General features: G+C 41.5%; 1 protein-coding gene across 2 annotated transcripts; it reads right to left on the reverse strand.

The window, feature by feature from the left end:
• Nucleotides 1-287: 287 nt before the first annotated feature.
• On the reverse strand, nucleotides 288-20330 carry LOC308087902 (protein mono-ADP-ribosyltransferase PARP14-like). Of its 2 annotated transcripts, XM_080432140.1 has the most exons (23): nucleotides 20065-20330; nucleotides 19646-19755; nucleotides 18046-18073; nucleotides 17513-17569; nucleotides 17165-17332; nucleotides 16226-16351; nucleotides 15804-15905; nucleotides 13353-15543; nucleotides 12591-12767; nucleotides 12144-12240; nucleotides 11529-11750; nucleotides 10818-11039; nucleotides 9970-10078; nucleotides 9388-9537; nucleotides 8710-8772; nucleotides 8219-8404; nucleotides 6047-6250; nucleotides 4803-4927; nucleotides 4418-4656; nucleotides 3549-3820; nucleotides 3049-3182; nucleotides 2044-2218; nucleotides 288-1442 (listed from the first exon to the last, which is right to left on the reverse strand). In XM_080432140.1, the coding sequence occupies exons 1-23, from the start codon at nucleotides 20246-20248 to the stop codon at nucleotides 1159-1161; spliced, it is 5625 nt and encodes a 1874-aa protein (XP_080288266.1). In that variant the 5' UTR covers nucleotides 20249-20330; the 3' UTR covers nucleotides 288-1158. The 2 variants fall into 2 exon arrangements, with proteins under 2 accessions (XP_080288266.1, XP_080288267.1); XM_080432141.1 differs by lacking the exon at nucleotides 12591-12767.
• Between the last annotated feature and the right edge of the window lie 1072 nt (nucleotides 20331-21402).

The raw sequence follows: 21402 nt of genomic DNA on the forward strand, positions 1-21402 counted from the left end.
GTCACAGGTGTGTGTGACTGGCACCTTAGCATGGGTCCTGCAACTTTGACATCTGTCTTTGGTACCGTTATTCAAATCTTGCCAGTAGATCTATGGCTCCTCAGTGAAGCAAGGGGTCTTGGATTGTTGTCTTCCTTGTTGACTTCACCAGCCTCACAGAACTTGGTCCATAGTCTAGAAATGGTACCAGGGCTGATACCAAATAATGCTGTCACTCTGCATAAGGGAACACCAGCTTCCACTCCCCCCCCCACCCCAAAAAGGGAAAGAATAATATCATGCCTGTATGAAGTTTGATATTAGTTTATTTATATAAGTAGCTGTCACTTACACTTAGGTTGAAGGCGATTGCTTTATATTGCAAAAATGAAAATTGTATTAATCAACATCAATCAACATCTTGAATCTTAATGTTCTAGTGTTCCTGTGGATTTTTCTTCATGATGGACATATAACATGATTGAACCTGAGTTTCAACATAGGGCCTTCCATAAAATGGATGGTTATGACTAGCTAGTCATAGCATGCAGATAAATTATTTTCCACTGGGGAGAGGACACAGATCCTGTCTATGTCAACACACGGGGAATCGATGGATCATTATGGATCTACATTTTCTGTGACCGGTTGAAAAAGTTATAAAACACAAAAATCTCTGGCAGTGGGTGAGCTTATTAAAGTATATACTCTGGCAGCGAAAGAGTTAATATCAATATATATTTCAAACACAAATTAGACAGTTTTTCCTGCAGTATTTTCAATTAGCAGTGGCTGCCACATAAAAAAGGGCCACTGATGCATCAAAGCAAGTAAAATATTATCAAAAATACTGTTTACATCTAACAGAAGCAATTACAGGCCGAGTAGTAAATAGTAATCAATCGTGAGAACCCACACTAAAACAAACAAACAGGTAAAGTCATGTGTGTGTGGGGTTATTCAATCACATGTGGGGTCCAGTGTCCTGTTGAAACCTTATTTAGTGTCTGTCTCCAAAACTCCCTCTCTTTCAGCATGTCTACTATCCCTCTTAATAAAGAAAAGATACAAGATAGATTAGACTGCATACTCTTCTTCAAATAAAAATTTAAATGTAAGTGTAGGTCTGAAACAGTAGCCAGACCTAGAACACCTAAGTACGCTTACAACCACTGGGATTCATTTAAATGTGATAAGATACTCTGGGTATGCTTGCATATCAGAGAAAACAACAAACATTGTTGGCGTGGCTGGATGATCAGTGACACTGTCATAAAGGTTTGCAGTGCTCCCATTGCCCTTTTGAGGAGGTACGATCATGCCACTTGCTCCTTTTGTGAAGTCTCCAACCAGAACCCTGGCTAGGTACATGCGACGCTTCCCACTGATGCTAAGCGTGGCATAGTTCTGTGCTGAGTAGTTGGGGTCCACGGCGAAGTAAGAGCCATTGCCATACATTGCACCTGAAGAAATAATAAGAAAGTACCATACATTTATGTTAAATTATTTATGTATTTTATATCATTATAAATATAAAAACATAAGAAGTGTACTTACACATTGTCCTACATTGCACCTGGAGAAATACTTATGTAGTGTGCTACTATAAAAATGTCAACCATTAACTAGCAATTAAAAAAACAAAAAAACAAAGTAAGAGATGATAAAGGAAAATTTCCATACATCACACTAGAATAAGTGATGCTGTGTTAATTAAATATATAAAAAACAAAATGGTAATTAAGGTTGCATTCCATTCAGGTCAAACAGACTTAGAATGCTGCTATTGTGCCTGCTGGCCAACTGCAAAATCTCTGCTACACTAAATAGAACTGAACCTAAATTTGTATCATTGATAACACCTGTGTAGTGTGTATCATACTATTAATGTCAATATGGCTGCTGAGTAAAAGGTCTATCTGACCTGCTAGTGTTTCAAAGTAGCCTTGCCTGTAGCCCAGAAGCCTAATATCTCCCTTGGCCAGGGATTCTCCTTTAATCCAGATGTTGGACCAACAACTGTCCCTGTGAAGAAAAAAGCAAAGTACAGACTGTTTTGTTTACCGTTTGTCCCTGCGTAGCTGCGGTTGAAGCCATGAGCGTTGATGCGATCAATGGAGGTGGAGGCGGTTCCATGGAAGAGCAGCATCTCATTGTTCTTATGTTGGTTCTTATCCTCCAGCCTCTTCTTCATCAGTTGGTAGCTCTGCCACAGTGTCTCGTTTTGGACACGTTCAATCTGCCAACACAATGGCTTTGTTAATATTAGTGTTTCTCAATGGGGGTGGTACTGTCCCCCAGTGAGCATTCAGAGAACATCAAGGAGTGCTGGAAGTAAAAGCGGGTGCTGAGGTGCTCTTGAGGTGCTCTTAGGGGGTGCCAGATTAATATACTCCAGTGCATTTCTTTTTTTTAAGCATAGCTAGATAGTAGCTGTTGTTTAACAGTAAATAATAATAATACAATGACATCCCTGTCCTATTTTATGGATATACAATTCTGCTTCTAATTTAGTTACAGGTGTTTTTTTCTTCTTTTCTCCCGAGGAAGTAGGCTAACTATCATGTTCCATGACAGTCCAATGTAAACAGTTTAACAGTTTAATGTAAAATCTATTATTTGGCAGTCAATGAGATGTTTTATAAATTATTACTAACACAGAATAATGAATACACATATATTTTCTGTGCAGAAACGTATCCTGATTTTTTATTGGGTGTAGGGACGGTAAGGGACCTGGATAGAGGGGGGCTGGCCCAAAAAAGATTGGGAACACGGTTTACTTTACACACAAATTACCTGGTATGGACCTGATTCTTTTCTTAATCAGGTCTCAATAGCATCAATACATTTTCCAGGCTATCCTAGTATAGAGACCAAGAGGTCATAATCAGTGTACTGTAGTATAGCGTAATTTACCTACAAATCTGCTCAATAAATATTTTTTACATGCATGCACACATGCTTGCCTGATGGGTTCAGGCAATAGTTATTTGCACACGTGTTGCATTTGTGTGAGTATTGTAATAACACAGTTTATATGATTTAATTAGTAAGATGTGAACATACTTTGCTGATTGTCATGTTGAGTCCAGTCTTAGTGCATTTACTCTCCACATCGCTGTATTCTTTGGACCCCTGTTTTACACGAACAGTAAGTGAGCCTTTCGCGTCTTCCCAATTTGCAGGCAGAGCGATCTCATCTGCAAAAATGTGTTCAATAGTTTACAGAAGTATTTAGAATTTGAATGTACATGTTTAACACAAATTTCAATATTATTCATGAAGTCCTGGACAGCTCATTCTACATAAGGACTGCACAATTAGATACAAAAAGGTGTCTCACAAATTACTAAGAAAGGTGCCCAGAATGACGCCCTGTCATAACATAACATGTTATTGATGAATATCAATAACATGGTCATTCTGTGTGTTGTAGTATATATATTTTTTGCCCCAATGTAACCACTCCTCTAGGCCCAGGTGTGAAAACAAGTGTGCCCTCGGATTAAACAATTGTTAAACATTACACAATTTGAATTATTTAATTAAATATTATATTTACTTACCTTTCTTCTCTTTTCTGATTAATTCAATCCATCCCTGTCCTTGGGTTTGAGTTGCTTTCCTGCGCTGCACATCAGCAGTATAGTCTTGGTTGTTGATTTTTATTTTCACGCTTTGCTTGCTCCCTAGTGCCTCCTCAAGGTCATAGTTGGTAAATATGCCGAAGGGTGTTGGCCCAGTCTGCTGGTCTTGGTATTGCCACTTAACCAGTTCACTTGTCAGGATGGCTTTCTCTCTGCGACTTTCTGTCCTCTCTGCATTCCGGATCAGGTCCCTGACAAAATGGACAACGAACTCAATTTAAAAGGACATTTCACAAGAAAATACAAAATTTATTTTGCAAAACTTCAAGATAAATTCTGAGAAAAAGCAGAATCCCAGTGTGATTTGGAGATTTTATAGGAGTACAATTTAGTATGTGCATAATATTATACAGATCATACAACAGTAAGCAGTGTTTACACCAGTTCTTAGGACCTGAGAATAAATTACTTATTACTTAGAAAATATCCTCTATTGCTTTGGGGACACACGCACACGCACACGCACACACACACACACACACACACACACACACACACACACACACACACACACACACACACACACACACACTCTCTTTCTGGCACACTGGGATCTAACTAAGGATTTCTAAACCGTGGAGGGTCAGTCGGCCACATTAACCGTTTTTGCCAATGTAATATAGGCAAAAAAGTTCATATTCTTTCAAAAACCTTAAAAAAAACACGATTTGTCATGAGTTTTCAAAAAACATCTTTTGAAAATAGCAGATCTTGTAGATAAGCCGTTTTTGAATAGACAAAGTAATAAATAGGGCTAAAGGGGTTAAATAGGTAAGTGTTGGTCTGACTTTATATCTGACTCTGCTGAAAAGACGTCTCTGGTAAGCCCCTCCAGGTGAATGCAGGCCTCCTCTTCCTTGCCCTGCACCCTCTCCAGATGGATACTGACGGTCAACTTCCTCTGCAGGGCACTGAGCTGGTCCATATCCCCTTTTGATAGATGACTTATAAAGTGGTCAGTGATGGTTCTCTTGTACTGCTCAGCCACTATCATCTCCTCAATCTTCTTCTTAGCCAGGCTCAGAGCCTACAGGTGGGGGTTAGGATATACATATTAAATCACGGGAGGTCAGCTGAGGTCCTGCTTCACACTCACAAGCAGGAGCTGCCCAGTACCACCACAATCTGTTGCTAAATGGTTTGCAAGTCTATGCAGGCTGGAGTGTTTTTTACCTGGGAGCTTTCAGCACACAGGTGAAATACTGCAGGCTCAAACTCCTCTCGTTCCAATGTCAAGCTGTTGCTGGTGGGACGCTCACTGTCCTCATTGGGTCCCCGAAAGTATGAAGTAACTTTATCTGACATAAGAGAAATTTAAGCAGAACACATTGTTGTGTTGGCGATCAGTCCAGTGGTTTGCAAGATTAGCTCTATAAACACAGGCACACAGACCTCTCTAAAGCCCCTTTCTCATATGAACACTGGAAAATGTCCGGGGAATCAGATCGGGACATTGTCCGGTGTTGGCCTTTCACACATGTAGTATGTAACAGGAGAATGTCCGTTTCAGACGCGTTCACACCTGAGGGTAACTAGCCTGTTTGATAAGGTGAGGGCCGGAGTTTGGGTAGTAGACGCACACATTAGCTACTCCCACTTAAATATAACACAGGCACAGCCTGAGGGAGATGCGAGGATCAAATAGCAAAGCGCAGATGTAGCTTGTTGTCTATTAATTAAGAGATGTTTGTTTTTTGTTTCGATTATGAGCCATTGATCATGGAAGTTTGATCGGTGAATATTTTCAACTCAAACGCTAATAAAAAGCAGAATGAATAAACTGGTTTTCAATTAACTGTCTCTCTCTCCAAACACCTCGGGAGGAGGGGAGGCTCTTCTCTCCTCGAAAATAGAAGCGTCATCAACAAGTCCACTCGCTAAATGTAAATTCACCGGACAATCACCATGTCCATTCACACATACAGCGGTTTGAGCCAAATCGGACATTACCCAGACTTAAAGGGGTAGTTCACCCCCCAAATAACTTTTTTTCTATTGATTACTCACCCCATGGAGCCTTGAATTCATGGATATTTTTTTGTTTTTGTCGCATTCCTTCCTTTATTATTTGATTATAATAAATTTAGCCCCATTGATTCCGGTAGGAGACACAAATGCATTTGTGTCTCCTACCGGAATCAATGGGGACACATTTATTATAATCAAATTATTGGCTTAGGAATGTGACAAAAACAAAAAAATATCTATGAATTCAAGGCTCCAGATGGTCAGTAATCAATAGAAAAAAACTTATTTTGGGGGTGAACTACCCCTTTAAGTCAAGGGTCCTGCCAGCATAAAGTCTGTTGCATGTCCGATCCTACTGAGCCGGAATGTTGTGTTACATAATACAGTGCAAGTGTGAAAGTGAAGTAATAGACGAGCCTCGCAGTAATAACCCATCTTGTGTGACATACCCACGATCTTGGTCAAGACGTTCTTCTCCTCTACATCCTGACCTTCTCTCCTCCTCATGCTGTTGTGGAATTCCTTCATCATGGCTGTCTGGAACACCAGGATCTTCACACTGTGGACACAACGCTGGTGCTTCTTCCTCACAAACTCCACCACAGCATCTATCATGGCATCTGCCACAGCCGTGGGACTGACACCTCCCTGACCTGATAAAGACACACAGATGAATGGACAGACTAACAAATATGGATGACTGATGAACAGGCAGATCTGACACACTGAACACATTTTGAACAATGAACACACAGAGAGAGAATCAGGGACCTTGCTAGAAAATTGGTGAATCTAGTAGGCACCCATGTTGAGAAGCGATGGGCACGTCATTCCCCCACTGCTTTCAAGGTTGGCTGTGGCCAACTTGACTCTCAAAATTACTGTCACCAACTGCTACATATGAAGCCACAAACCGCCACTAAACAAGATGTGGAGAGCGTTAATGAATGGAGCAGCAATGCTCACATATTCAACCTCATTCATGAAACCTGCATATTATGATAGAATATAATCTTAAAGTGTATTTAAAATAATGTATTTTCTCATCTTAATTTGTTCTTTGGTGTGGTTAAAAGTTACATGTGTTGGAAAACACATGGGAAGGTATTATGCTGACAAAGCTTCATTTACCTATTCTTAGTGCAAAATCAATAGTGTAATCTAGTACCCCCTAAAAAATTCAATACATTTATAGTTCATCAGGCTTCTGTTTATATAAGGGTGGATTCAGACTGGGTCCGATTGATTCGAACCATTCCCGAGTATGATTGGCCTCTCCCAGCTGGCCAGCATTCACATTGGCCAAGATTCTTCCGCACCCAAGTATACTTCATTCAACAGTAATGGTGCCTCATGGGGGCGCTGTGGACTATGGGGCTTTGGGAGATAGAGAATGTCATTCACAGAAGAAGAGTCACTTGTCAGAGTTTAGAGTGAATAATAAAGTTTGACTGTTTTCCTGACGTTGTCTTGAGTTAAAATAACAACAGAACAACAATACACAACCAAAGCAGTGTGTGTGCTGGTCTTTGAAACCTCGAAATGTAACGTTGTCTCTGTTATCATCATATGATGTCACTGACGCATCCTTGGTATTTTAGCAGTGACGTCACGGACTAATCCTTGGTATATTTATCCTAGCAGCAGCGTTCGCTACACATGTGTTTTTTGTTTATGTTTTGATTATGTGATTAGCAGTCCACTTCCTTATGTTGGTACGGATGGATTCACATTGCAGCGTTCCGTTCCCAGGTGCGCAGCAATCGGACCCGAGACTACCTCCCCAGGCAGTCCCGGGGACGGTACGCTGATCCGTTCCGGGGAACGATACGCAACATTCACACTACCACAACATCTGCCAAGTGGTCCGGGGTGCGCACCCGGGACCATAGTCTGAATCCGCCTTAAGTGGCATGTGTAAACCTCCGTCTGTCATACAACGCAGTGTGTACCATAGATGTGCTGAAAGGCGGTTGGATACTTGGACAGTGCAAGCACAAAACGCCAGTACATGCCTGACACAGTATAAAATGAAAATAAAGTAATATAGTGTACACATTCCTGTTTAGTCCTAGACCTGAGGTCAGTAGCCTAAGAAGTGTTGTGCACTGTAACTGAATACTAGTATGATAGAATTTGTGCCTTTCAGCAGTGGAAGCATGCACAAAAAGCAATCCGGACCACACAAAGACGCATACTGACTAATCCAGTCTGCAACCAAAAAAAAAGTTTGACACCCCTTGTTTTACATAAACACTTAACATTTATGCCATCTACAGACAACTCTGACTGGCACTATAGAGAGAGGGCGCTCATGGTGCCAATTCAGCCCACCTTGCCACCTGACCTTAGTTGTAGTGATTGGTCAACTGCTGTATAACCCCTAGGCAAGATATGGCTTTAGCTTGTGTTGATTGGTCAGCTGCCTTACCAGCCCTAGGGGTTATACAGCAGTTGACCAATCAGCACAAGCTAATCACCCTCTCCTTTTATCACCCCCCTTACCAAGGTCAAATAAAGGCTGGGTATGTTATACTGTATTATATAATTGGAATTGGAATGCATAATGTGATAATTATGTCACCTCAACGTAACAGTACAGCAGTAAGCAGTACACTGACCTGTTCCAAGGGCAGGGAAGGCGACAGAGGTGAATTTCTGTTCTTCACAGTACTTCAGCACATGGTAGACCACATCTTTGACCCTGGAAGGATCATTCTGCCCTATGATATGGAGAATGTGTCGACTAGGGAGAGATCCTGCTGATGTCAGTATCATGGATGATGACTGGTGACTAGGAGAATTAACTGCAGAAAGGCAGAAAGTGAATGGCAAACACAATGATAAACAGAAGCTATTTTCAGAAGAAATACTACATAATTGATAGATAAACACATCTATATACTGCATCTATATGGATTTACCGTAGATGAATAGATATATTGTATAATTTTACAATGGCATTTCCAGTGGCTGAAACATATGGGTGTACGTCTATAGTTTGTCCATCAAGAGCAGTGTCTTTTTAATTATTTGCCCTCATTTACTTATAATCTGCAGCCCTTTTATGGTTCACATTATAAAAATGAAAATTCCTCAAATGAAAACATACCAAGCGTTGAGCATTCCAACTCCACTTGAAATCCAGCGCTGTCTAAAATGGCCTTGGAAACACCTAGATCAAAATGACACAATATTGACCTTTTGAACTGTCAGGATCTGTCTCCTTGTACCTTATTTAGTGGTATCGTCCCAGTGTTTCCTGTTCTCCTTGTAGCTGTTGCCTGTCTTGTCTCACCTACCCTTTGATAAGTTATGTTCTCCACCAGTGTCCTGTTGTACCCCAGCCAATCCCCCTGTATTGATTTGTCTTTGAGTTCACCCGTGTCTAGTCCTGTGTCTATCTAAGCCCTGTGTTTGAGTGTGTTCATTACCAGTTTATTACTTTTTGTCATCTGTGAGTTTGTCTGTTCCAGATCTGTATCTACATGTCATTAGTTTAGTGTTTCCCATAATAGTTAAGTTTTCCAGTTCGCTTCCTTGTGTATCCTGTTTATTTCTTATTACCCTTGAATTTAAATACCCTCGTCGTTTCAGCGCTTAGGTCCTGCACTCCTGTCTCACACCCTGACACCCTGAATGTGCAACACAAACTCACTTTCCTTTATTCCTTATTTGTTGATAAGCGCCATGAATCAAGACAACAACGGTATATTGACTAGAGTAGAAGACTGTATAGTGACCCCCCTAACTCTCACCAAAGAGTTCAATGATTAAAGGTCATAGTCACCCATTTTGAGGTTAAAATCCTTATTGGAGGAGTTGACGATAACATCACTGTTGTCCTTAGTGATGTCTCCAGATGAGACTTCTAAGTTTAGCTGACCCATCTTCATCTGGTACACACCGAGAGAGGGGGATGACACCTGGCTGAAGGATGCTAGCGCACACAGACACGCACGCACACACACACAGACAAAAGTGTTACGGGACAAGAGAAGAGAGTCAGGCTTGGTAAATAAGGGTCCGGGTTCAATTCTCCTGACCAGCTGAGAAGAAGAAACTGATTGAGTAGCAATTCTTTTTCATCAACAACTGGTGTCAAAGAGCCTCTATGTAAAGCAGTTAGACTACGATTGTTCCAGTAAAGTAAATGCATACATGCAAAGAAAACCTTCCAGTGATTGAGTGAATGGAGATCAAACGCAAGGTGTAGATAGTATTAGCTGAGTGGTTTAGACCTCCACCTCTCGGCACATACCTGTCCTATGTAGGTCCAAAATGTGCTAAACCCTTACTTTCCCCATCAATAGAGAAAGAAAAGCTATAGAAAGTGATATCAAAATAAATGTTTTCAGGTGGAAAATCTTACCAGTGGTCTTCTGGGATTGTACAGTAGATTTAGAGAATGATGACTGGTCAAAAGCACGTGCTCCCTGATGATTTCCCGGCTTCTGACCTTTGAACTCTCTGGTAAAACTCTGACAAACAAGAACAGGAAAATAATAAAAACTGACAAGTTCTGTAAAGGTGGCAATGCTAAGAGGTTGGTAATTTCTACTTTTAGATGGACAGCATACTGTATATAAGACAGACAGACCTTAGTGTGGGTCCGTCTCATTGTATGATACGTACTGTAGAGTCTCCATAGCTCTGCATGTTTTTAGTCCAGTGTATACTTGTGCAATATGAATGCACAGTCAAATTATTAGAATCAATTTTTATTAAATCGATGATTTAAAGGATGAATCGATGAATGAAACTGATCTGCGTTGAGTTGAATAAATTTGAATGAATGGCAGTGTGTAATTTTGTTTCCTTTGTTAAATTTGGGCCAGTGAAGCCTGTTGAGACTTTAACAGTGATTAAGGGCTATACACAAAAGAATACTTGAAACAAACTTTCTTTGACTCGAGTTGAACTAAAGGCTAAACCCGTTAAAACCGGGAAAGCATCTGTGTCATTTTAGATTTTAGCGTTGGCTATTCAAAAGATTTCAGATATACAAGCTCACAGCGCGTCACTTCGTATCGCGCTGCGAGCTTGTACATCTGCTATTTTGAATTTAAAAATCTTGAAAGTGTGAGAACTACTGATCTAGAAGGCATTTGTAGAATCGGCCTCAGGTCTTAATGGGTTAAGTGTCAAGAAAATATTGACAAAGCATAAACTAGACTTAAAGATGAACTAACTGAATTGAGATGAAATGTAGGAACTCACTTCCACAGTCGGTGTGTCATTAGGGTGCAGTACCACAGCCACCTCCCTCAGATACTGGGGTGTTCTCCTCTGGCTGTAGATGTGAACCTCCTCCAGAAGGGTTCTGGCCACCAGAGATTTAGGGAAACCCATGTTACCAGTGCCAATCGCTGGGAAAGACACTGACGCCATTCTGAGCTTCTCTGCCTCATCCAGGCAATATCTGATGATGGATTTTAATTTCTGGAACAGAACGACAGCATCAACATTATTGATTGAAGTTGTAAAATGACAATATTCGCACATGCGCAGGTTTATGAAAACAAATATCAGAAACGTATCATAATATTATGAATGTTATCAGTAACATTCATATGTAATCTAATCAAAAGAGAAAAGTGGGAAAATGGGTGATGTAGGCAACTGAGGAAAGCAAGGTCAGTTCTTTTTTCTTCAAAAGTATTTCAAGTTTACTGGACTGTACAGGAAAGAGGGGGTAGAATACTGTCATTAAAACGAAATATTTCCCTTGAGGTCGCAGGTTATACTGTTTGTCTCTTGTGTTCCTTTTATACAGAAAAATACTATATGTTGTATTTTTTTGCGCCAACAATTTATCATTAGGGACAAATAAAGTTTGACTTCATCTGGGATTAGGTTAAACAATGAATTGGACCCCTAACCCCTAACCCTAAGTTCCCCAGACCTTCTTTCTATAACTACACCATTCACCTCCTCTGCCTGCCCGGCCCCGTTGTCCCAGAGGGGGCAGATGATATGGAAGACCTTTTGACACTTCAGGTTAAATCCAGCTGTTACAATGATATCACCGTAACCGGCTCCTTGTTTGACCGCAGACTGGAGCCTCGGGCCGGCTGTCTCCAGAATCGCTTTGGAAACAGCTCCTGAGTCCAGGTTTAGGTTTTCAGAGATGGTGTTGACAATGACATCAGTCTGGGAACCGAGTGTGATAGAAAACATTCATTAAGTATAATTTACCTTTATCTTTTGCAGCATATGACAATCACAGGTGTGGTAGGTTGTGTAGGTTGAGCACCATATTCAGCTAACAAGGAGGTTTATTAGAATGCTTGCCAAATTATAGCCAGAAGATAAAGCGAATAACACTCCCATTTGCTGTAAATTACACCGGTATGTTTATTACTATAACAAGGTATTTGAACAGGATTTGACAATTCTGTTCTCTTAAGAGCTCTCAATAAGCTAACTTTGAATCATCACATTTTGTACCCGTTCTGTGGAATTTACTTATTTGACTACACCTCACACTTATAGAATTTCCACAACACAAGGACAGGATGAAATATGCACACTGTATGTCCTTACATCCTGCTCCTGGATGTTTCCCTTTCTGAGACAAATCTTCAGCCCTTCTTGTGTGTGTGTGGTTTCAAGGTCTCTTTCATGGTCTTGTCTCCTATACCTGTGACAAATCACAAAAGAACTGAACAATGATGTCAACACATTGGAGAAGTAAACCACTTAAACACTAGGCAACCTATTCTGGGAAAGTCATAATAGGCGAACATGTGGCCAAAATAGCGTAAGATTCGCCATGAATAGCCAATCTATAAGTCACAACATATTGTGACATGTTGTGAGCTTGTAGATTGGCTAATTTCAGAGCAAATTTGGTGTAGAGGGAATGCTGCCAGGAAACGAGACAAGTACTTACTAGTTAATCTAATACTACTACTGTATTTATTACCATGCATATTACTCATAGCAGTAGCGCAATTATAACACAAGTATAGGACAAGCCTTTTCCCTTACCCTCTGTCTTCCCCACCAGACCGAAGGTGTCCTCTGGGGCTAGGAGCTCCACTGGGTCCCTGTTGGCCCTCTTTCCCTCCAGATCCTCCTTGTCCTCTCCCCCTGCCCCGGTGTCCGCTGGCTGTCAGATTCCTGGACCCTGATTGTCCTCTGGCTCCCCACTGTCCTCGTCCCGCACTGGGAGAAGAAATTGAAAAACAAAAACAAAATTGGAGATTAAATGTGCTGCAGAACTGTAGTAGCATAGCAGTTATTTGGATTTTTTGTAACATACGATTAAAATAAATAAACATTTATTAATTTTCCCCACCATTAACACTGCCACTGACGTAAAAAACGTAATTTGTCCCGTTTACCAATCCTGCCACTGACGTAAAAAACGTAATTTTAATTTTTTCAAAACATTTCTTTTTTTTTTTTTTTTTCAAATTTGACCCAAAGACCAAGGAGATATGATTGTTTAAAGATCTAGACTCCCATCCACTTCCTTGTTAACTTAAAACTTAAAAATTCTGTATCTCGGCTCCTGAGTACTTTTTTTTTCCGATGAAAAATCTCTGGCAGTGGGCAAACGCGGCCAGCAATAATTGTGGCAGTGAATGAGTTAATATAGTATTATTTTGAGGATACATGGTTCAGCCTTTTAAAAAAATGTTGCAGCCTCTAAACTTTGTTCAAGACCAAAGCAAAGAAACAACCTGGTAGTACATGTCTTCTACAAGACTATCCAAATGAAGGTAAATTCATTCACTTTATTTATACCTTGAATATCCAGCATGTCTGCTGCCTCCCTGTCGTGGTAGAGTCATCTTTGGCTGGAGGTCTATGAACTTATTGTTAACAGCCTTGGCAAGAGCCCTCACAGCCTGGTCATTGTTGTCCGTCAGGTGGATCTCAGTCAGCAAACCGGGAGCTTTCTCAGTATTGCAGTATTCCCATACAGCCTGAGCAATGGTTTCAGCACAAAGCTCAAGAGGGAAGCCGAACACCCCAGAACTCACTGCCGGCACGGCAATAGTAGAGCAGTTGTTCACCGCTGCCTGCCTCAAGCTCTCCTGAATGGCCAGGTTTAGCCGTGACACTGCCGTCTTCCTGTCTGAATCAGAGAACCGAGGGCCGACAGCATGAACAACATACTTGCATGGCAGGTTGCCTGAATCTGTCACAATGGCATCACCAGGTTGCAGACGTCCATTCGTGGCAATGTAGTCATCGCAGAGTTTCTGGAGTTGTGGCCCAGCGGCCTTGAGCAGCGCCAGAGCTACACCTCCGATGTGCTTCAATTCCTCGTTGGCAGCATTGACTACAGCATCCACCCTGAAGCTACAGATATCAGTCCTCGAGACCGAGACCAGGACTCCCGAGGCCGTCTTAACTTCACAGTAGATCGATCCTCCCACCCCGCCTTCTTCCTCATAGTCGTCTTCATCTTCATCATACTCCTCTTCCTTGTCCTGCTGAAGCACCACCACACAGTCAACGATATACGTAAGGAACCTGTTCTCTTGAGACAGGAAGTACTTCTTAGCCCCAGGCTTGTCCACTGTGTGTGCATCAGTGCAGAGAGCTGCCACCAAACTTTGTAGGGAGGCCTTGGATTTCTGGACATGGAGATGCGCACCAGAAAGTTTGATTCTTGGCCGGCTGGGATCAAAATGGACCCTTACTTCATTTGTCGTGGCAAAACTGGTCCATTCTTGTTTTTTTCTCTCCAGAATGAACTGGACCACAGCATTGGACTTGACGCGGATGGTTTCTTCAACTTGTGAGTAATTTACAATAAATTCCTCCAAGCTGCGGGCGACCTCTTTGACTGGGTTGAGGAAGCCTGACACTGTTATTGTGCCTCTTCTCTCTGGGTTGAGATTTATAAGCACTGTTTTCATCTTTGAGGTGCTGTAGGTTTCCACCAGCTGTGTGTTCAACTTCATCCACTCAGGCATCCTTACTACCTTCTCATCCTGCACAGGCAGAGACCGCATTGAAAATGCATTCCTCATCTTCCGCTCCGCATCGACCAGAGCATTCTCAGAACTTCCTGTGAGAAGAACCCTGCTTTTATCTGTGCTGTAAATGGCACTGATTCCCTGATTTGTGAATAAGTCCTGAGACATTTCCATGGCATCAACTGACTTGAGGAAGTCTAGAAGACATGGGTCCACATTATCCAGGGGTTTCTTACACATTCTGAGCTCTCTCTCCAAGATCCAACACTTCACTTTAGAGACCTCTACTTCAAGGCCCGAAATGGTCAGTGTCTTGGTGGGATCTTGATAGGACAGGTGCAACTCCTGAGAAATATCTGACACCGCTTTTAGCAACCCTTCCTGCTGTAGGATATAGTAGTAGGCCGGGCACATGTCCATTGCCTCTGATACAGTGTCTCGCTGCCTCTCTATCTGTCGCACAGCATTGAGAATGATATCCTCTACAGGACCTCGAATCCGATCCACATCTTCTGCCCGCCCTGCCACAGTCAGCATCCCTTTTGGTGCATCCAACACCAGCACTGCGTCTTCTTTCACTACTGAACGGATATCTTTCTCCATCATCTTCCAAGCAGGGATAGTCACTACAAAGTCATAAGCAATGTATTGGCTCAAGAGCTTTCTGAAGGCCCCCGAAGCATTGTTTGTCCACTCATCCACCTGTCTTGCCGTCAGACCCTTTTGCTTCAATAGACTTGGCAGAGGGCTGAGCTTTGCCTCAGGGTTTTCTAAATCCACATTGCAGAAGTAAGGGCACATTTGTTGGTTGATGGCGTTTAGCTGTTTCTTCATGAGGAGGAATTTCCAGACAGGGGGGTGGACATTCTCTGTGAAAGGTTCAGGCATCTTCCATGTTGGTCTGTCTTTGCCATACAGGGCAGTGCCCAGGGACTCATAGAAGGGGTACACCTTGACAGGGACCTTGCATATAATATGGTCTTGTATCTTGGAGATTGTCTCTGCAACTGGAAAATAATTGGAAAAGTACCAGGACAATTGAGTATAGGAAAGTGACAGCAGGCGTAGTGTATTGAATATTTAATCCGTTAATTTAATAGTTTATAGTTACAAAACTATTACCAAATCATTAAACCTTTATTAAATCATCAATTCGTGTAAATCAAATACAAAATGTGAATACTTAATTGTGTACTTAACTGATATTATATAACTTAACTTGTTATATACTTAGTATTATGGTTTGGTAACCATTTCCCTTTTTCACCTTTAGGATCATCGAAGGTGGCAACAGCTGCTTTTTCCTCAGGGATCATGCTGATGCTGACTGGCAGAGTCCAGTTCTTCTCAAAGTACAGTTCCAACATCTCTGCAAAAGGAATTTGTCAAATTCAGGGACATTTTACACCTATATCAGTCCAGGATACATTCACATCATTAACCACTCTGTAAAAATAGTCAAGTCTAACAACTCTTTACTTTTACTTCACATGCTGGCTGAGTAAATCCATCCATTCATTCAGGAATAACACAAACAAACAAATAAATAAATACAACTCTTAAGAATTTAGAATCTCAACCGCTGCATGCTGCCAGGATGGAGAAGTTGACATTAGGTGGCACGATGACCAGGTAAATGTCTACAAATAAATAAAATATAAAAAATACGTGAAATATAGAGATGTGTACCTTTAATCACATCCGGTGTGAGGTTCTCCACTCGGACAGTCTGTGCTCCTTCCAGCTGCCGTGCAGCCAGCCCATGCCTCTTGAACTTCTCATTTCCCAGACTAGCTTGCAGAAATCTGTCCACAGCTAAAGAAAATGTCACTGTATCAGTATCATCCGACATCATACCGTCATGTTTCCTGCCAAATCTTTCACTAAATCTATTCATGCTATTGCCTTTTCTTCCTCATACTTAGCCCTGAAACATGACTGTCATACCATGACAGTCATGGTGCCGAGTCCCCCTGGTCTAAAGTTGTGTTCGATTTTTTCACATTGCCATCTCTCACATAAACATAAACGTTCAGATTTCAAATATAAAGTGCTTACCACCGAGCCACGGATGTTACAAGGCGATGCGGACCGCGATGAGTACCCGTATCTCCCGTATTGTTCAATAAAAAGCATTTTAATCCCATCGCCGGCCATTTTCTTTTTTTGATTTTTTTTGTTTTGTAATGTATCAGAGTGCAATACACCTCCCAACCATTAGTGTCGCATGGTTGAAAGTATCGGAGACAATTTGGAGAAAATGGCCGGCGATGGGATTAAAATGCTTTTTATTGAACAATACGGGAGATACGGGTACTCATCGCGGTCCGCATCGCCTTGTAACATCCGTGGCTCGGTGGTAAGCACTTTATATTTGAAATCTGAACGTTTATGTTTATGTGAGAGATGGCAATGTGAAAAAATCGAACACAACTTTAGACCAGGGGGACTCGGCACCATGACGCTTGTATACAAGCGTCATGTGAACCATGGCTACCTCATACTATACTATACATTTCAGAGAGAACTAATTCAACGCCAGTAATTCCATGACAAATGAGTAGCTACAAGGTGGCTTATATCATTCATGTAAGCAACAGGTATACTGTAGACTAAGTTTGTTCCTACCAGTGGGATTGTTGAGGGTCATCACAGCTTTCTTTGTCTCCCAGATGATCTCCAGACTAAAGCTCCCCTCATCAAGCCCAGATACGGTTTCCACCACCATGGACAGCATGTCTCTGTTCATGTGCTCAGGGATGTTCTCCAGAACGATGGCAACACCATGTGCAGACTCTAACTCAGAGGTAAAGGGGGAAAAAAACATGATCAATAATTTCCCTTGGCTGGTTCTTTTTCAAAGGAAAACGCTAACAAACCTCCACCCACTGGTTTGAAATCCAATCCTGAATCCTGATACCCTCCCAATATGAAGGACTGCCATAAAGTCTGCTCATTTTATACTGCTCTCCTCACCTGTAGAGCCTCTGAGTCCAGATCCGTCATCAGCATCAGCTGGATTGTTCACCAAATCTAACAGATATATTTAGCTCAGTTTAGTTAATTCAGATCCTGTATTTGTACCTTTTTAAAATTAGTTATCTACATGTAGTTAAACCATCTGGCCATACCCATTATACAGAATGATGACAGGGAATCCTATTAATTTTTATAATGATTAGTTCCATGAAAATGTTCTTAGAAACGGCACGCTTCCTGACTGGTACTTGACAAAGCAATGAACAAGGAACTGCCCGTAGACGGTGATGACCCTTGTCCTCCTCACTATTGGTTGCTTCTTCTTGTAAACTGGAAATGTAAACTTAAAAAACCCAAACTATTTTGGGGTCTTTTCTGCCTTAATTTATATTGATAGAACTGTATACGGTATGCACCTTACCCACTCGGCCATCTGTGCCCCCTACTGCAGTACTTGGTTTAAGTCTATCTGTATCACTTAAATTCCTAAAATATTCAGATGTGAAACACAAATATTTATATGATCTTACCTGCGACATTGTCAACTTTTGGAGGGGTCTGGCAAGAAAAGGAGGACATAGTCATACACAATGACATCACTGTTTATTAGTTTGTTCAAAAGACATACATATAGGCCCTACTGTATATTCTAGAATTTAAATAAAACATATCGCCAAAGGACATGCTTTTGAAGACAGAAAATAAGGCTTATTGTCAAACTGGCACCTATTCAAATATGAAACTTTAGATGTGGAGCTAGCATGTCTCAAGGGTCATGAAACTCATTCAACACACACAAGGACTACATAATATAACTAGAAAAAGTGCTCCTCAGAGCAAAGGTCTCCACCAGGTCAGGTAGGTTAATGTGGGCCAGCAAAGTTTGGAATACACCAATCAGGATGGAATGTGAAAAAAAAGCTGCGATCAAGGCAACAGTGCCGGAGATTAGCTGTCCACGGACGGACGGACGGACGGACGGACGGAGGACACACACACACACACACACACACACACACACACACACACACACACACACACACACACACACACACACACACACACACACACACACACACAAAGACGGACAGGGTGCAAAACATAGTCTCGGACATGCCTTTGGTGGATACAAATATTCAACTTTTTATTTTAAACATGTAGCAAGTTTAACAGGCAGAAAGATATGGAGAGCTGAAGCACAAACAACAATCTTTGTATCATGACACTTATGGCATTCAGTGTAGTGTAACACAGGTCAGGGTTAGGTTTAGATAAATAATGGCGAGAAAGGGGAAATACTGCTGATAATAATTCAACACTTAGTATGATGACTAGTGACTGGAATTCAAAGAACCAAAAATCTTTCTAAAAAACTATCTAATGAACTACAGATTTGTGAAAGTTGTACTACGAGCAAATACAGTTCATATGCATTATGGGTGACATTTAAATATGAAAAAAGGAATTGATGTCAGAGAGGGTCAGAAAATGAACATATTCATAAGATATTAATCAGTGCAACTGGTTTCACTGATATGCAGTTTGTTGTATCATCATCAGACCATAGTTAGTCATGTGTGGATACTGTTGTACATTGTATTGTCTATCTGCTGTGGTTATATGATCGGGAGCATTAAGACGGTGTGCGGACCCTTTTCTTTTGTTCATGTTTATTCAGTCGGATCCAGCACCCGTTGCAATTTTTGGATGTGTGTGCACCATCTAACCGCTTTATATGATTCATTGAAATCATGTAGGCTATTATAAATGTGCTGTAAATGTCAGAAGACCTTTTATCTGCACATGACACGATTTCCACCTGAGTGGCAGTAAAACACTTGTAAACAACATACACTCCAGTAGTTACGTTGACATGGTCAAAAGGTACAAATTTCGTCTCACACACAGTTACATACAGCCTAAAAGTGGATCAATCTACAATATTTGTACTTGTCCCCCTAAATGTTAAATTTCACAAAATTAAAATAGACAACAACCACATGCACCCACACACACACCCACCACCCCCCCCCCCACACACACGCGCACACACACACACACACACACACACACACAGACACACACACACACACGAGAGACAAAACAACAACAACTAGCATTTATACTCACTTGCTGAGAAGGCTTTTCAGTGTCATCATTGCTCGGTGACAGGTGCAACTTCACACTTGCCTTTTCAATGGTAATTTCGTGATCATCCCTGGCAAGGACTCTCTTTTGTACTGTAAAATAAATTGTATTCAAACTTAAAAACCTAAAAAAGTCTATCTCAGAATAAAACATATAGACCTATCATCTTGTAATAGAACATTCAAAAGATTTTTTTAAAATTGAGCACTGCCAAAAGGCCAGAGCAAAGGCTCATGCACACACAAGATACATACATGAGCACTTTAAACCTACATGCATCGGATTGAAAATAGGCGATCTACAAGCTTGTAGATGTGCTATTTTCTACAGATGGGGGGTCCTTGGATAATAACATCAGTGTGGTACATTTAAAAATAATAATTTAAAAACAGCATAGTCACCCTCGTCACATTTAAAGTACACCGTCGCTCTCACGGAGTCATCACCGGTTACCTCGACCCTACAGTCCCCTCCGTCCGACTTCTTTTTACTCTGAAAATAGATCTGAAGTTTGTTCTTGATGGCCTTGGCCTGACCAGACGCCCATTCGCCTTCCACTAACAGCGGGTAAGGGTACTCGTCCATTGTTAACCTCTTTCATTCGACAGTAAAGCGAGTGTAAGTAAAGGCGCAGAAGAGACTTTGAGCCACGGAGTGGAGTCTTGGATTTTACTTTCGTTTCTCCGCTGGATGAAGAGGATAAGTTTCGTTCCCCGCACCTACTTAGGAAATAGATTGGGATCAATTCGCTTTGCAGGTTGCTGATCCGGCCTGGTTTTAGAGCGGATGCGGAAACCGTGCTTGCATGTATGTGTAGTCTGCTCTTTACTGCATAGAGTAGGCGGGCTCTAGACCGGATCATAGTAGCCCTGGTCGAGAGCGTTAGTGAGTTGAGTTCTCTCTAACGCCCTGCCAGGCGCGCTGCTCATAGACCCAACATTCTACTGCCGTGCGAGGTCTCCGTCTTTAGTAAAGAATAAACAAAACTATTTCGCTGCTCACCTAAACAAAGGCTGTTTTGTGTTGTTGAAAGTCTATTGTCCAGGGTGGGAAGCCTCTCAGCACCCCACCTTCTCTGTATAATACACTTTTTGGGCAGAAAAATAATGTCCGCCAGATGGAAATTATTTTATTTACTCCACTGCGCTCTCTACAGATCTGGTCAATATAAATTACCATTGACTAGATCTGTAGAGGGCGCAGTGGAATAAATAAAATAATTTCCATCTGGCGGACATATTTTATTTGTTTAGGTGAGTAGCGAAATAGTTTTTTTTTTTTTTTTTTTTACTAAAGACGGAGACCTCGCACAGCAGTGGAATTTTCGGTCTATGAGCAGAGCAGCGCGCCGGGCAGGGCGTTAGAGAGAACTCACTAACGCTCTGGACCAGGGCTAGGATCATAGCAGCACTTTACAGTAAATAGAAACCACGCTTTCCATGGGTAGGCGTACTGCAGAGGCATGTTGTTGACACAAGGTTAATTTGCACTGCACACCACACAGACCATCATTGCACCCGTGTACGGTAGCCTACTTTGCAATATGACCCAAATTCCCTCCAATATAATGCATTCAGGGGCGTCACAGGGGGGGGGGGGGTTAATTATCACTCCAAATATTATCTTATTGCCGTTCTATGTACACCCAACCAGTTAAATAAATTGCAGGTAACCTCTTTAAACTCTTTTGAACTTTTGAAATATTCAAGACCATTAGGGTTTTATGGGAGATGCTTCTA

Source organism: Gymnoscopelus braueri, assembly GCF_963280865.1.
Source record: "Gymnoscopelus braueri genome assembly, chromosome: 7".
In the NCBI taxonomy this organism is placed as follows: Eukaryota; Metazoa; Chordata; class Actinopteri; order Myctophiformes; family Myctophidae; genus Gymnoscopelus; species Gymnoscopelus braueri.